Source organism: Octopus bimaculoides, chromosome 7 (assembly GCF_001194135.2).
Source record: "Octopus bimaculoides isolate UCB-OBI-ISO-001 chromosome 7, ASM119413v2, whole genome shotgun sequence".
Lineage (NCBI taxonomy): Eukaryota > Metazoa > Mollusca > Cephalopoda > Octopoda > Octopodidae > Octopus > Octopus bimaculoides.
This window is the reverse complement of record NC_068987.1, coordinates 30820871-30836392: the sequence shown is the minus strand read 5'-3', so window position 1 is coordinate 30836392 and position 15522 is coordinate 30820871. Positions and strand designations below refer to the sequence as shown.

The following is a 15522-nucleotide window of genomic DNA, read 5'->3' as shown; positions in this document are numbered from 1 at the left end:
CCCCCCCCCCCATAAATTTTTTCCATCAAAAAGTGCCAGCAAGTTCCGGGGAGAGTCGATTACATAAACGGTAGGGCTCAACGGATACTTAATTTATCGGCCCCGAAAGGAAGAAAGGCAAAGTGAACTTCAGCAATGTAAAAACGAACGAAATGCCAATAAATTATTAACAATTTTTGAGATCATTTGGCGAGTGGCAATAGGTATAAGCAACGATGTATTCAGGCGATTAAAATATATTTGAAGCTGATAATTCATTCCGATAAGCGCGTAGATGCATGAAAAACAACATACATATTTCTGCATGTGTATATATATATATGTGAGTGAACGTTGTATTTTAAGATGTGTAAATATACGTAGAAGAGAACAGAGTTTGACGTGTTGGAAATAGAAACCACACTTCGTTCAAATAATTCTCATTTCATTTTGAGATAGAAGGAAACTACTGCAAAACAGAGTCGTACATATACGAGGTGACGGGACGGATACAGCTGGAATACTTTAAATTACATATCGGTTTGGTCAGATCTGGTTCGGTGTGAACGAAACGATAAACATCAGATGGAGCGCTACATATGGAAGGGTAATTTGAAGATTGCTTAAATAACCAGCTGCTTGTAATATAAATAAATTATACTCACTGCACTCTTTTTACCTTTGTTACTATTAGCCATTTTTGCTAAAAAGTAAACAGAGTTAGATTAATTAATTAAAGGCGGAAACAGGAGAAACACGGATTTCACAGAGGAAGTCATAAACGGAAGTCGACGTAGATTATCAGAACGAGGCTGGGTTAATTATTCCGTTGGATACCGTTGTCAAAACAACATTACTGAACATATATATATATATATACATACCAAAGTTCTAGTATTTGCAAGTTTTATTGCGTACATGGTGTATTCTACGGACAAAGTTAAAAAAAACAAAACTAAAGGCTTTAGGTGAAGTAAATACTTAATATATATTTTCTTATAATTCCAGTTAATGTCGTCCCATTATTTCTTTATTCAAGTTATGCTCTTCATAAACATGGACTTTATTCAGACCGGACTGAGTGGATGGTCAAACGAACACTTACATCCTCTTTGTTTTGTGAGCGTTTCTTGAATGTCCTTTTTCTTTATCTACCACAATAATTTGCGGTTAAGAAGAAATTTCGCTGCTACATCTAGTAGATCATTCGACTTAGATGAGGCACTTGCTGACTAGTGTACACACACATTTGATAAATGTATGTAATTATTCTTGTGGCATTTTCATAGAAAATTTCATTAAAAAATATTCATTTTTCTGAAAGTTATGACCTCCCAAAGTCTGGGGGGGGGGGGGGGTAAAACCCTGTAGTTATGCCATTCTTGTTACTTCATTTACCTGTTCTTGGTTAAGACGATGTATTGATATATCAAATTGTAAATAAGATTAATTGTATATTACATATTTTGAGACAAGTAATTGATATGTGTCTGTGTGCGTGTGTTTCTATTAACAGTTTCTAGTGTTTACGATATAAACTTTAGAAAAAGCTGATGAACCATTGGACATATAACTACATGTTGGTGTTCCGCTCTAAATTTGTTCCTTCATAACTTTTCTGAAAACTATATTTTTTTCACGGAATTTCGCAGATTTACGTTTCCGAAGATGTAGATTACAATTATATTGTTAGAATTTAGAAGAAAAAAATTTGTTGGGAGTTTCATATCATTTGGTTTTTTTCCTCCACACCTAGTCCCCGACTTATCACCGTAACTTCAGCATTTGCAGGGGTGGGGTTTACCTCTATAAATTTAAAACCTCAGCTTTGCGTAATCTACCCGCTGGAATATGTATTTTAAAAATAGTTTTTAAAATGTTTACCGTTAATCCCAACAGGTTTTTTTTTTAATTTTCTCTTTTGTTTTTTGTACATTTGAACCATATTTTAAAAATAGTTTGGAAAAGCAAAGTCAGGATTGCAGGGGGAATGATCCAAAACTACTTCAAAAAGTAATTATCATTTCTGCTGTAAATACGAGCCCTGAAGTTTTAGAGGAGGGTGGTAGTCAATTACATCGACCCCAATGCTCAGCTGATACTTATTTTATCGATCTCAAAGGGGTGAAAGGCAAAGTCGACTTCAGCGGAATTTGAACTAAGTGCCTGAAGAATTGCTGCTCAACTTTTTGTCCGACGTGGTAGCGATTCTGCTAGCTGAGTATTATTAATATAATCGTAAACTATACCCTCGAAATGTATCTCTGCAAAATTTCATTAAGATATGCATTTCTTTCAGAAAGTTATCAGGAAAGTCGAGATACGCGTGCTTATGTGTGCGTGTGCGCATGCATACTTCTGTTACGCCAACAAGAGGTGCGACTGATATTCAGTCTCATTTGTCTTTCTTCACACCTCTTAAGTGGTTTCGAGAATTATATATATATATAATCATTATCCTGTATATTCGTCCCAATTTAAGACGCTGTCAACTGCCAAGGGATATAACTCTTTCAACCTATTTTTCTCTCTTGTGCCCACCACATAAACTGTTTCCATAGAATTAAGTCTACCAGCGACCTGATCACACATTGTAGATCTCACAACACTGAGATTTTCAATGAAAGCTATCTCATTACCTCTGTCATTAGCAAAGCTTTCATCTGTCTCTGGCATTGAAATTTGGTTAAGTTGCTTCTCTGTGAGACCATCTTTCTCACGTCTCTTGGCTTAGAAGTCTTCTCTCAGATTGTTACAGAGTAGCATATACTAACATAACTGTTAGCATTTTAGCAAATCTGGCCCTCGTATTTCTTAGAGCACCAAGTTGATAATCAATTGAATTGATGTCACCAATCTGTTGGGTCTACAACTCGAGGTTACTTTGTCTCCTCCAATTAAATTCTGAAGCATTAATCATATGTACAGCAAATATCTCTCTTTAGACTGAACATCAGTCTAAGCTAGTTACTATAAGAGCCAGGTAATAACAAATACTATATTTCTACTGACCAACAAAATATATGGAGTTGTTTTCCTTTTTTTTCTTCTTCTTTGTAATTACTATATTTCTCCTTTATACTGTGGGAATCATATATATCCACTCAAAATTTCATTACTCTTAACTTTGGAAAGCAATTTTATATACCAATCTATCTTTTGTGGAATATCATGCTTGAAACTAGTCTTTGTTGAGATATGTCAAGTTTATTGAAGCAATGTGACTTGCAGAAAACACCAATTTTTTGGTAGATATTTAACATTACTGGAATAACCATGAAATTCAGTCTCACAGTTAAAGGGTAAATTCTACATTGACAACTTCCAGAATGACTTAAGACCCACTTTTATATCACTAATAACCCATTTGCTATCTCTTTCTGTATCATTGATAGTCTCGTAGAAGATGAGTTTACAATTCAGAATCAATTATGATGATGATAATCATCATTTAACATCCGTTTTCCATTATGGCATGGGTTGGACAGTTCCACAGTAATTGATAAGTCAGAAGAATGCACCAATCCTTTGTGTCTGCTATGGCATGGTTTCTGCTGCTGGATGCCCTTCCTAATGCCAACCACTTTACAGATTTTACTGGATGCTTTTTACATAGCACTGGCACTAGTGAAGCCACCAAGTAGGTTGCAAGACAAAACCCCTTAATCAATGTGTGTGTGTGTGTGTGTGTGTGTGGAGAGGGGGGGTTATAGTAAGAAGGGACAGAAAAAGGATTCTTTCATTAGAGGGGAAACATGGCTGCCTTAGGTGAGGAGAGGGAGAGAGAGAGGGGAGATGATGGTGAGTAGTTTGGGGATTGGAGAGGATGAGTAGGTGAGTTCACGAGATTGCAAAAGGATATTGGTAGATTGAGGAAAGGGGTGTAATGAATGGGCACAGGTAGAGGGAGGAGCTATTGGGAGGATATGTTGTGGGGAAGAGATTCAACAGGGACATGTGTGCAGGTTGCTATGTGAGAGAAAGAGTGGGGGTAATACAATGGTTGTTGAGCATGGGTGGCGAGAAGTGGGTGTTAGGAAGATTGACTGTGGGAAACATATGTCAGGGAAAAGGAGGGGTGTAAGGAGATAAAGTGTATGCCTATATGACCACTATTTTTACTTAGCTGGGCAATTCTGCTACCTGTAGCTCTGAACGAATAACTTCCTTCTGGTAATTTAGTCAGGATAAAAGATGTCTGGACTTGTCACCATCTCTAAAAATATCTGGGACTTCTATTTCTCCATTATTTATTTCTAAATTTAATTCCTTGAAACGTGTTAATCCATAAAAAAAAAAAAAATGCTTTGAATTATCTCCCTTGCCTTCTCTTAACTCGATCTCAGATTAGCAAATTCACCTCAATAGTTTTAGTATTTATTGATTAAAACTATCAGGGTCACCCTATCGATAGTTTGGTCACTTATTTCACTTTGAAGTTAATTATTTGATGGACCTTGTATAAGTAGCAGTAATAAGAAATAAACTCTTGACCATATTCTTGTAACTGTCTTATTGTCCCATACTGTATCAACATTATCATTCTCCTATACTTTATTAATTGTCTTGTCTTATACTCTACAAATCTTCTTCTTGACCTTTTTCTGTCCATCATTTTCTCATACTGTATCAGTTCGCATATCCCAGAATGAACAAAGAGTAAGTATAATTTTACATTTAGTAGTTTGGTGTTTTAATAGAAAAACTTCTTTTTTTTTTATTCTGAAGGTCAGAAAATAACATTTGAGATAGGCCTCTATATGCTCACACAGCCTACTAGAATTAGCAACAGAATCTTCCTTAAAAGCACTATTATCTTAAAAACAGAGCACATTGACTTTGTGGTTCTAGATATGAAAGAAATGATAATCATGGCGGCCTGCTTTAGATCATTAGTCCACTTGATTATCAATTACTTGCGGACAAACTTTTTTATATTTACATTACCTTCAGAAAACCTTTATTTATTGTTTCTAATTATTATTTTTATTCTTTGAATGTCTTTTTTAGCTTTAAATCACTGAAGAAAACACAATGAGGGATCAACTGAAATTTATTGTTCAAGGGTTGAACAAGGAACCCTTCAATAAGAATTTTAACCTGATATCTTTTGATAGCTTGGAGCCATTGTCATTACTACAGATTCTTACAGATGTTTTGGCAGAAATAGACTCTAAGGTAATTAGCATTCAACTTCTTTTCTTCTCTGCTTGTAGATTATCCACATGTATGAGGGTACCCAAAAGTAACTGGAAGTGTTCTCTGTGGGACAAGCCCTTTGTAGTTCAGTCTTCTACGGCTAGAAACCACTTGATGTGACCCTCAGGCATCAGCGTGCGGACCAGCAGCATCGAGTGATGTAGTACTGCCACATGGTGTGTCTTTGTTTTGCAGTGCTTCTCCTGTGTTTGTCAATTTTTGAAATTGCTGAAATGAAGGAACAGCATGCTTCCATGAAATTCTGTTTTCTGCAGGGGAAAACGGTAGCTGAAACAGTTGTCATGTTTCAAATTGCTTACAAGGACGCCGCCATAAGCAGAACACATGCATGTCGTGAACTGAAAGAACTGTTGGAAGTTGATCCAGACTCTTTTCGAAGGTCATCACTGGTGGCGAAAGTTGGTGCTACAGAATTTGCAGATGTGAAAGAGATGAAGAAGAAATGATGGAGGCATTAAAGGGTATCACTTCGCAAGAGTTCCAGCACTGCTTCGAATAGTGGAAAATGCACCTGGACTGATGCATTGCTTCAAATGGAGAATACTTTGAAAACGATAAAAGTGTAAACATGCAAAACTAAGTGAATAAAATAATATAGCAAAATTCCGGTTTCTCTTGGGTACCCCCTCATATAAAACTAAAACATATGAATAAGGACAGGGGAAATGTGTGAGATCAATCTGTTCGGTAAAGCTCTGACAGAGAAAAGCAGTGTTGCCAGAGCTCATCTATTTCAGTGTCAAAAAGGTTTCCAGACAGGGGATGTGATCTGATCTAGTCAAGCAGCATCCAAGAATAAGGTGAGGGATTGGTGGAATTGTTTGAGTGTTGGACAAAATGCCTTGCAGTATTTAGTTCTAGCCCTTTACATACTGAGTTCAAATCCTGCCCATGTTGAACCTTGTTTTTATCCTTCAAAAGTTCTAGTGAATTACTGAGGTAGATTTAATAGACTAGTTCTAGTTTCTCTGAAGCTTCTTCAAGCACACGACTATGACTAAAAGTCATTCACATGTTATCTTAATGTTACTTTTACTGCACTAAAATAACTGCCAGTGTAAAAGGCACTGTCACTTGCCTTTTACACTTAACCATTTAGCATTTAAACTGACCATATCTGGCCAAAATATTTTACCCATTTTATGTTCAGACTGGACAAACCTGGCCTTCTCACACTTACCCTACTCTGTCATTCTAAAATTATACAATTATATCATTGAAATCTTGAAGCTACAAGATGATGTATAGTTAATTCAAACCATTGTGTATAAAAAAGCATTACATTTCCCAGAGTAATCTGAAAGTTAAAGGTAAGTGACAGAATAAAATTGCTGTGTGACTTAACCCTTTTATCCCTGAAAGATAAAACACTGAAGCAGTGCTGCATAAAGAGTTAATTAGCAGAATATGTAGCACATCTGTCATCATGTTTGGTGCAGCCAACAGAAAAAACATGTGAATGTGGACATTTGAAAAAAAAATAAGGTGCCCAGGACTCCCAATGTGTGGCATCTACTCTTATGTCCAAAGAATCATTTGATAATCCAAGTGAACTAAAGTATGTTAACATCATTTTTGAACTGGTACAAGACCAGTAAGAATGGAGATGGAGGATTTTGTTCCATAGATTTCTCCTTACTGCAGTCCAGTCCTCAAACATAATGGGACCAACCCAAAACCACATGCCTGCACCTTCACTGTATTTACTAATTTTTCGAGGTAATAATGATTTTCTGGTGAGGTCTAATGAAATTGAAAACATTCTCAGAATTGTCTCCCATACTTACTAAAATAATTAAAATAACATCTTTAAATTGTTATCTTTTCTACACACCCAATAAGTACTTCTAATCAAGAACATAATGTTTTTTTTAATTAAATATGTTATCATTAACTTAACTTTTGTTCTTTTTTATGATGTTGCCTCTTCGCACAATACTTAAGTACACTATTGGCTTTTGAACTATAAGTTTAAGTTGAGCAATTTGTATTGTATCATCATCATTGAACAGTCATTTTCCATGCTGACATGGACTGGACGTTTTGACAGGATCCAGTGAGCTACATTGCTGCATCGTGCTCCATGTCAGTTTTGGCGTGGTTTCTACAGCTGGATGCTCTTCCTAATGCCAACCACATTACAGTGTGCATTGAGTGTTTTTTTTTGTGCCACTGGCACTGACATCTGTTTCTTTGCATTTAAGTGTAAAGGTATTTGTGATGAAACAGAAGGTGACTATTGTATTCTTGTACACTAATTTATTCAGACTTGTGTCTCCATCTTGGTTGTTACATTCACAATATTTCAACTGTTGTTGCTTTGAGGTGTCTGTTGTATTTAGTAATATTTCTGGAATTTGGATCCAAGTTCTTTATTAAATCCATGTGGTACATAGTTCTCATTCTGGTCTCCATATCAGAGAATTTTTTTTCACTTGAAGCAGAGTATTTATATTGTTTGACTCAGAGATTGATTTCACACCTACCAGCAAAACTAATTCTGTGAGATAGTGAATATGAACATTGATTAAGTGTAGTAGCTTAGCTAGTGAACATGAGTTCGATCTCTAGGCCAGTCAAGCTCTCTCTCTCTCTCTCTCTCTCTCTCTCTCTCTCTCTCTCTCTCTCTCTCTCTCTCTCTCTCTCTCTCTCTCTCTAACCAGAAATGGCTCTGATGAAAGTAACATTAATATTTTGAGTCATTTAATTTTTCTCAAGTGATCAAAGGCCAATTGAGTAAACTTATCAATAATAAACCTATAATGACAACTGGAAAAAGCTCCAAATCAAATTTACTACAGTAAAGAAAACCATGTAATGACCATTATTTATAGTTTATCTTATATATCACTACACTCTCTGAGTGGTTGGCGTTAGGAAGGGCATCCAGCTGTAGAAACTCTACCAGATCAGATTGGAGCCTGGTGCAGCCATCTGGTTCACCAGTCCTCAGTCAAATTGTCCAACCCATGCTAGCATGGAAAGCAGACGTTAAACGATGATGATGATATATATATAATCATCCTTGGTTAATATTTTTTACCCATGCTGGCATAAACAATTCAACAGGAACTGACAAGTCAGAAGCCTGACCCAAGCTTCAATGTCTGCTTTGGCATGGTTTCTATAGCTGGATGCCCTTCCTAATGCCAACTTTACTGAGTGTACCAGATGCACTTTTTCATGATACCGGTTGCTTTTTTTCATGGTACCAGCACTAGTGAGATCACCAAGACATGACTTTTCCACTGCAAGACAAGACCTTTCCACTGAGTTGAGGAGTAGTATTGAAAGAGGTGAAAGTATGATAGAGGGGACAGGAACAGGTGTTTTGCTGAGGCCCTGTCTCTGCTGATTGAAAAGGAAGTCAGAGTGAAAGAGAGAGAGATGGTTGGGCATAGCCTCAAGGTACAAGGTAGATACTAGAGAATAGGGGCAAAAGAATTGAAAAGGGTGGATAGGAGTGTGCACAAGAGATGAGCAGGGATGGACACATTGACGCAGTGAATATGCACACACACACATACACACATTGTTTCAAGGGGAATAAGCAAGCAACATCAGAAATCAGAATTAGAATATTCCTCGTATGGACAACAGAACCTCTGTTGGTTTAATCCTTTAGCATTTAAACTGACCATGTCCTGCCAAAATATTCTATTATGTTCAAACTGTCCAGATCTGACCTATCACACCAGCCTTACAACATCATTCTAAATATTGGCAGTTACTTCATCAAAATCTTGACGCTAAAGATAATACATGATTAAGTCAATACAATGTAAATAAATGAGTTTTAATTTTGAGAGAATTATGTAAATGCTAATGAGTTAATTAAAGGGTTTTGTTTGAAATTCTGAGAAGACTATGAAATATGACAGACACCTGAAGATGGCCAGAAGATACAATGATCAAAATTTGTCTGTAATAACCAAGATGAGAACCATAATTCCTCATTTCAGAAATTTAGACAAAATTTACCAATGCCTTCATTTCATATTTCTGCTCCTTTTCAGCACAAACTTGATATTAGACAAGAAACTCCTGAACAGACAGCTCTTCGTATTATGAATACATTGAAGATTTTGAAATATACTCCACCTTCTGATAAAGAATCATTGTAAGTATTAATTAATTTCTTATTAATTTCTTTTTGAATAATTAAACAATAATTATTATTATTATCACTAAGGCAGAATCATTAGGAGTGGATGCGTGGTAAGTAGCTTGCTTACCAACCACACGGTCCCGAGTTCATTCCCACTGCGTGACACCTTGGGCAAGTGTCTTCTACTATAGCCTCGGGCCAACCAAAGCCTTGTGAGTGGATTTGGTAGACAGAAACTGAAAGAAGCCTGTCGTATGAGCGTCAAACTAATACATCCTTTTGTTGTTTACACCACCTGTCCTCGTCTGTTGTTGTTTTTTTTCGTACATTCTTCCATATATATATATATATATATATATATATATATATATGTATTTGTGTGTCTGTGTTTGTCCCCGCCAACATTGCTTGACAACCGATGCTGGTGTGTTTACGTCCCGGTAACTTAGCGGTTCGGCAAAAAGAGTCCAATAGAATAAGTACTAGGCTTACAAAGAATAACTCCTGGGGTAGATTTGCTCGACTAAAGGCGGTGCTCCAGCATGGCCACAGTCAAATGACTGAAACAAGTAAAAAGAGAGTATGCTGGGCGAAATGTTTAGCGGTATTTCCTTTGCCCATTACATTCTGAGTTCAAATTCCACCAAGGTTGACTTTGCTTTTCATCCTTTTGGTGGGGGTCGATAAAACAAGTACCAGTCAAACACTGGGGTCGATGTAATCGAGTCATCCCCACCTCCAAAATGGCTGCCCTTGTAAAATTTGAAATCATTATTATTATCATTATTAAGGCAACAAACTAGCAGAATCGTTAGCACACTGGGCAAAATGTTTTGTGTTATTTCGTCTGCCACTATGTTCTAAGTTCAAATTCCACTGAGGTCGACTTTGCTTTTCATCCTTTCAGGTTGATAAATTAAGTACCAGTTGCTTACTAGAGTCGCTCTAATCGACTGGTCCCCTTCCCCAAAATGGCTGCCCTTGTGGCAAAATTTGAAACTGTTGTTGTTGTTCTTCTTCTTCTTCTTCTTCTTCTTCTTCTTCTCCTCCTCCTCCTCCTCCGCCTCCACCTCCTTCTTCTTCTTCTTCTTCTGTCTGACTTTATATTCTGATTTAAAATTTCATTGAGGTCAACTTTGCCTTTCATCCTTTTGGGGTTGATAAATTTAGTACCATTTGAGCACTAAATTTGATGCAATTGACTAGACCCCATCCCCAAAATTTCAGGCCTTGTGCCTGTAGTAGAAAATATTATTATTATTATTGTTCAGTAGTTTTATTTTTATAACATGCTTTCACTTCACTACCGAGCGCACCTCTGTGTGCCTTGGGTATGTGCTGTAGTTTGCTGTGATGCTCTTATGGTTACTGTAATGAAAGTGTTTTGCATAGGATGTGTGCAGTGCCCAGTAGTGCAATTTTATGTATGTTATATATATTTGTAAGTCCTGGTGTTTTTGTTATGTATTTGTCTGAATATTTTTTTATTATACCTAAGGCACCTACTATGATAGGAATTGTTTCTGTTTTTAGATTCCACATTCGAGTTACCTCTATTTCCAGGTCTTTGTATATTATTATTATTATTATTATTAGGTAAATCCTACCTGAATTGACTTTGCCATTTTTTTTCTGGCTGGTACTGCCAAATATTGGAGGTGATCTATCTTTCAACACCTAATCCCTTCTCTACAAATTATATTGAAAAATCATTATTGTTGGGTATTGATGGCAAAATAAATTCTGTTGACAGTAAGAATGTGATATAGAATTATGTCCCTTTACGTTTTGAGCTTTTATCGTGCCACGGTCAACTCTTACCTTATTTTGTCTCCTGTGATTAGTAAATTGAGTACCAACGTCTAACATAGGTGTATTTGGTGAGTGTAACACACCCATCAAAGATGGCAAATAATAATTCTTGTCTTGCAGCATTGTGATATAATCCGATTGTTATTTGTTTTCAGATGATTCGGTTTGAAACAGATTAAGTCAGGTTGGAGTCATATAATGATGTCTAGAAATTGTTTGCAGTTTGTATTCCTTTTACATGTTTCAATCGTGGAGGCGCAATGGCCCAGTGGTTAGGGCAGCGGGCTCGCGGTCATAGGATCGCGGTTTCGATTCCCAGACTGGGCGTTGTGAGTGTTTATTGAGCGAAAACACCTAAAGCTCCATGAGGCTCCGGCAGGGGATGGTGGTGAACCCTGCTGTACTCTTTCACCACAACTTTCTCTCACTCTTACTTCCTGTTTCTGTTGTGCCTGTAATTCAAAGGGTCAGCCTTGTCACACTGTGTCACGCTGAATATCCCCGAGAACTACGTTAAGGGTACACGTGTCTGTGGAGTGCTCAGCCACTTGCATATTAATTTCATGAGCAGGCTGTTCCGTTGATCGGATCAACTGGAACCCTCGACGTCGTAAGCAACGGAGTGCCAACAACAACAACAGTGCCAACAATTTGTTTCAATCATTAGATTACGGCCATGCTGGAGCACTGCCTTGCAGAATTTTTAATCAAATGAATCAAACCTAGTGATTTTTTTTTTAAGCCTGGTACTTATTCTGTCTCTTTTACCCAATTACTAAGTTAGAAGGAAATAAACATGCCAATACTGGTTGTCGAGCAGCGGTGGAGGACATATACAGACACAAAAACACACGCACACACACATACACACACACACACACACACATACATACATACATACATACATATATATATGTGTGTGACTGGCTTTTTTTCAATTTCTGTCTACCAAATTCACTCACAAAGCTTTGGTCAGCCAGAGGCTATAGTAGAAAATATTTGCCCACAATGTTATGCAATGAGACTGAATCCAGAACCATGTGCTTTGGAAGTAAGTTTCTTACCACACTCTACCATTGTAGTAAGCTCAGCTTGGTAACATACCATCTGTGACAGCAAACATTATACGCTAGCAAATTAAGTATTCGTCAAATACTATTGAATTAACCGTCCTCTTCCAAAAATGTGGCCAGTTTCATATGCCAGAAATCATTATTTAACATTAAAAGCTGATAGTTGGTAGAAATATAGAGAGTATTGGGATAAATGCCTCTTCTATATATGTATCTTTGTTACAAGTTCATATTTGATTCTGTAAACACACCTGGATTTTGTGTCTCCAGCAATGTACAGCTGGACAAATGCTTAGTGGCATTTCTTCTTGCTTTATGTTCTGAAAGCAAATTCTGCCAAGGTGGACTTTGTATTTCACCCCTTTCAGGGTCAATGAAATACAAAAGTACCAGATGAACACTGGGGTAAATGTAATTGCCTAACCCATCCCCTTCAAATTTCAGGTCTTGTGTTTATAGTAGAATCGCATTATTTTTTTGTTGAAGTTGGTTTCATTGGTCATACTCCTCTCTTACTGATTTTTGGCCTAGTGAAAATGTGAGAAATCAATGTTAAAAGAAAGGGAATCAAAGAATGGACTGCATATCAGACAAAAAAAGCATGCAGTATGTACTTACATCTCTTTGTGGTTTGAGTTCAAATCTCACTAGCATCAATCAACTTTGCCATCCATGCTTTCAAGATTTGAAATAGTATGAGGCAAGTAATGAGATTGATGCAATTAACTGTGTCGTTTTCCCAAATATGTGTCAGAAAAGCCTATTGTAATTCATTAACACTAATTCATCATCGTCATCATCATTTAACGTCCGCTTTCCATGCTAGCATGGGTTGGACGATTTGACTGAGGACTGGTAAAACCGGATGGCAACACCAGGCTCCAATCTGATTTGGCAGAGTTTCTACAGCTGGATGCCCTTCCTAACGCCAACCACTCAGAGAGTGTAATGGGTGCTTTTACGTGTCACCCGCACGAAGGCCAGTCAGGCGGTACTGACCCTCTTATTTATGATTAATTAACCCAATGGGATTTTGCAGTAGCAAAAGAATCTCACCGTTGTTTTGACAGATAGCCATAATATACATAAAGTGAAGTAGAAATTAAATAATGCTTAGTAGTTGTGATAAAAAGCTAGTTGTCAACTAGAATAAAAAATGAAATTCTTATGATGTCAAAAGCCCCTGGGACAAAAAGCATCTGATGTCAAAAAAGTCAGTTATATCAGTGATGCCAAATGGGCAAGAAAAAAACATCTCGTTCCTTAGTTTCAGGAAGGGCATCATATCAAGGATGGGATGTACAAATTAGATGTAGTGTACCAACTCCTCTAAAGTAACATGGAATAAAAATTGCCTCAGATCATGATGATTCATCTAACTCATGTCAGCATGGAAAGTAGATGTAAAATAAAGCTGATGATGGTGATGTGCATATATCTGTGTATACTGATGTAAATCTTTATCTTGAATTATATCTCTTTATGTAGTAGTCATTTGGTATATAAATGTCTTAGAATGGTTACTGGGTCAATACAGTTGACTGAAGCCTTTAAAAGCAGTGCCCAGTATGGCCACAGTTCAACGATTGAAACCAGTTAAAAGAATGGGAAAAATAAGTGTATTGTTACTCAAATAAACAACAAAGGAACTTGTATGTGTTTTCTCGATTTGATCTGCTAGATGTAGCAGAGTAATCTCCCTTACATGATACCTTTCTGTCTTGATAAGGGAAGAGAGACATCAGATAATGTAGTCCTAGGTACACAATCCCTAAGAGAGGGAGAGAGTGGCCATGTTTGGAGCCACTTTTGGTGATATTTCCACTCCATCAGGGCTGAAGTGGAGTTACATGATAACAGTAATGAAATATCCTATTACATTTTGATCTCTCCACATACAAACTGTCAAGTTTTATCTGCCCTGATTAAAGACCTTCCAACTTTTCAGGCATTGTGTACCCAGGAATACAATATCCAGTGTGTCTTCTATTTTTAAAGGTTGTCAACTAATGTGAAACACATACGCACAAGCATAGCTATTGCTCATCGATGTGTATGATCTGGTTGCTTGTACCATACTTTCCTCATTGTTTTAGGTATCTATGTAGTCACAAGCAAGAATAAGACACGATGATTTTCATCAATTTATTATGCTGGGGTAGGCATGGCTGTGTGGTTCTGAAGTTGTCTTCAAAACTGTGCAGTTTTTGGTTCAGTCCTACCACACAGAACTTTGGGCAAAGGTCTTTAGCCTAACCTCAAGTTGACTAAAGTATTCTGAGTAGAATTTGGTAGGCTGAAGTCGTATGGAAGCCTGTTGGTGGGACCAGCCCATGGTCCAATAGTGCCTTTTGCAGGGTTCACTCAGTTGCAAACAATTGAATCAGATCTTCAGTCTGAGGAAAACTTCATTCCTTCGTCCCATCAGTCTTGTAGACCCTAAAAAGGCAGCTCGTGCACTTTCCTTTATCCTGTGACTGAGATATTTAAAAAAAAGATAGAAATAAAAAATTAGTTTTATTGGTAATAAAGTATTGTTTTTCCTTCTCTTTACATATGCAAGCATGGAAAAGGTGGACGTTAGACAATGATGATGGTTGTGATTATGGTGGTGATTAAAAAATGGTTTTCCTAAAGTGAGTCTTTATTTTTTGGTTTTAGTTCTGATTTCAACTGTGGCCTTGTTCAAGCTGAGAAGTCTGTTGTTTATCCTATCCTGGAATGGCTTCTACAAAGAATAACAGATCTGAAGAAACGGGCTTATCTTGCTCAGTTTCTTGTCAAGATTACTGTTCCTACAGACATTATGCAAGATCAAACTGTAATTGAGTCCTATGAACAAGTAAGTTACCTTCTGTTTGGTTTCACTTTCTAACTTCCTCTTCTCTACAGCTATCTTTTTGATAGAGTTGTAGTATTATTCTTTTTATTTTTTTTTTCTAGTACACATTTCAGTAATTTGCAGCCATGCTGGAGCACCACCTTAAAGGGTTTTAAGTCAAAGAAATCAACCCCAAGACTTATTCTTTGTAAGCCTAGTACTTAATCTATCAGTCCCTTTTGCTGAACTGCTAAGTTACAGGGACATAAACACACTACCATCGATTGTCAAGCAATGGTAGGTGGGGACAAACACAGACACAAAGATACACACACATAAATATATACACGCACTCATACATACACATACACACACACATAACATATATCTAAATCATCATCATCGTTCAACATCCGCTTTCCATGCTAGCATGGGTTGGACGATTTGACTGAGGACTGGTGAACCAGATGCAGGCTCCAATCTGATTTGGCAGAGTTTCTACAGCCGGA

The 15522-nt window shown here is 37.1% G+C and overlaps 2 protein-coding genes across 4 annotated transcripts in view; one reads left to right on the top strand and one right to left on the bottom strand.

The window, feature by feature from the left end:
* LOC106874174 (signal peptidase complex subunit 2) overlaps nt 1-786 on the bottom strand; it is a 16594-nt gene extending 15808 nt beyond the window's left edge. Inside the window, exon 1 of the mRNA XM_014921825.2 lies at nt 645-786. Coding sequence (XP_014777311.1) covers nt 645-677 — 33 coding nt within the window. The 5' untranslated portion in view covers nt 678-786. The remainder of the gene's footprint in view (nt 1-644) is intronic.
* Nucleotides 787-801: 15 nt separating this feature from the next.
* The window catches only part of LOC106874173 (intraflagellar transport protein 81 homolog), a 40778-nt gene continuing 26057 nt past the window's right edge, over nt 802-15522 (top strand). Inside the window, exons 1-4 of one of the 3 annotated variants that reach the window (XM_014921822.2) lie at nt 802-947; nt 4990-5157; nt 9216-9319; nt 14854-15034. In XM_014921822.2, coding sequence (XP_014777308.1) covers nt 5014-5157; nt 9216-9319; nt 14854-15034 — 429 coding nt within the window. In that variant the 5' untranslated portion in view covers nt 802-947; nt 4990-5013. Of the gene's footprint in view, nt 953-1052; nt 1238-4989; nt 5158-9215; nt 9320-14853; nt 15035-15522 lie in introns of those variants that run through there. The other 2 variants (XM_014921824.2, XM_014921823.2) reach the window with 2 other exon arrangements.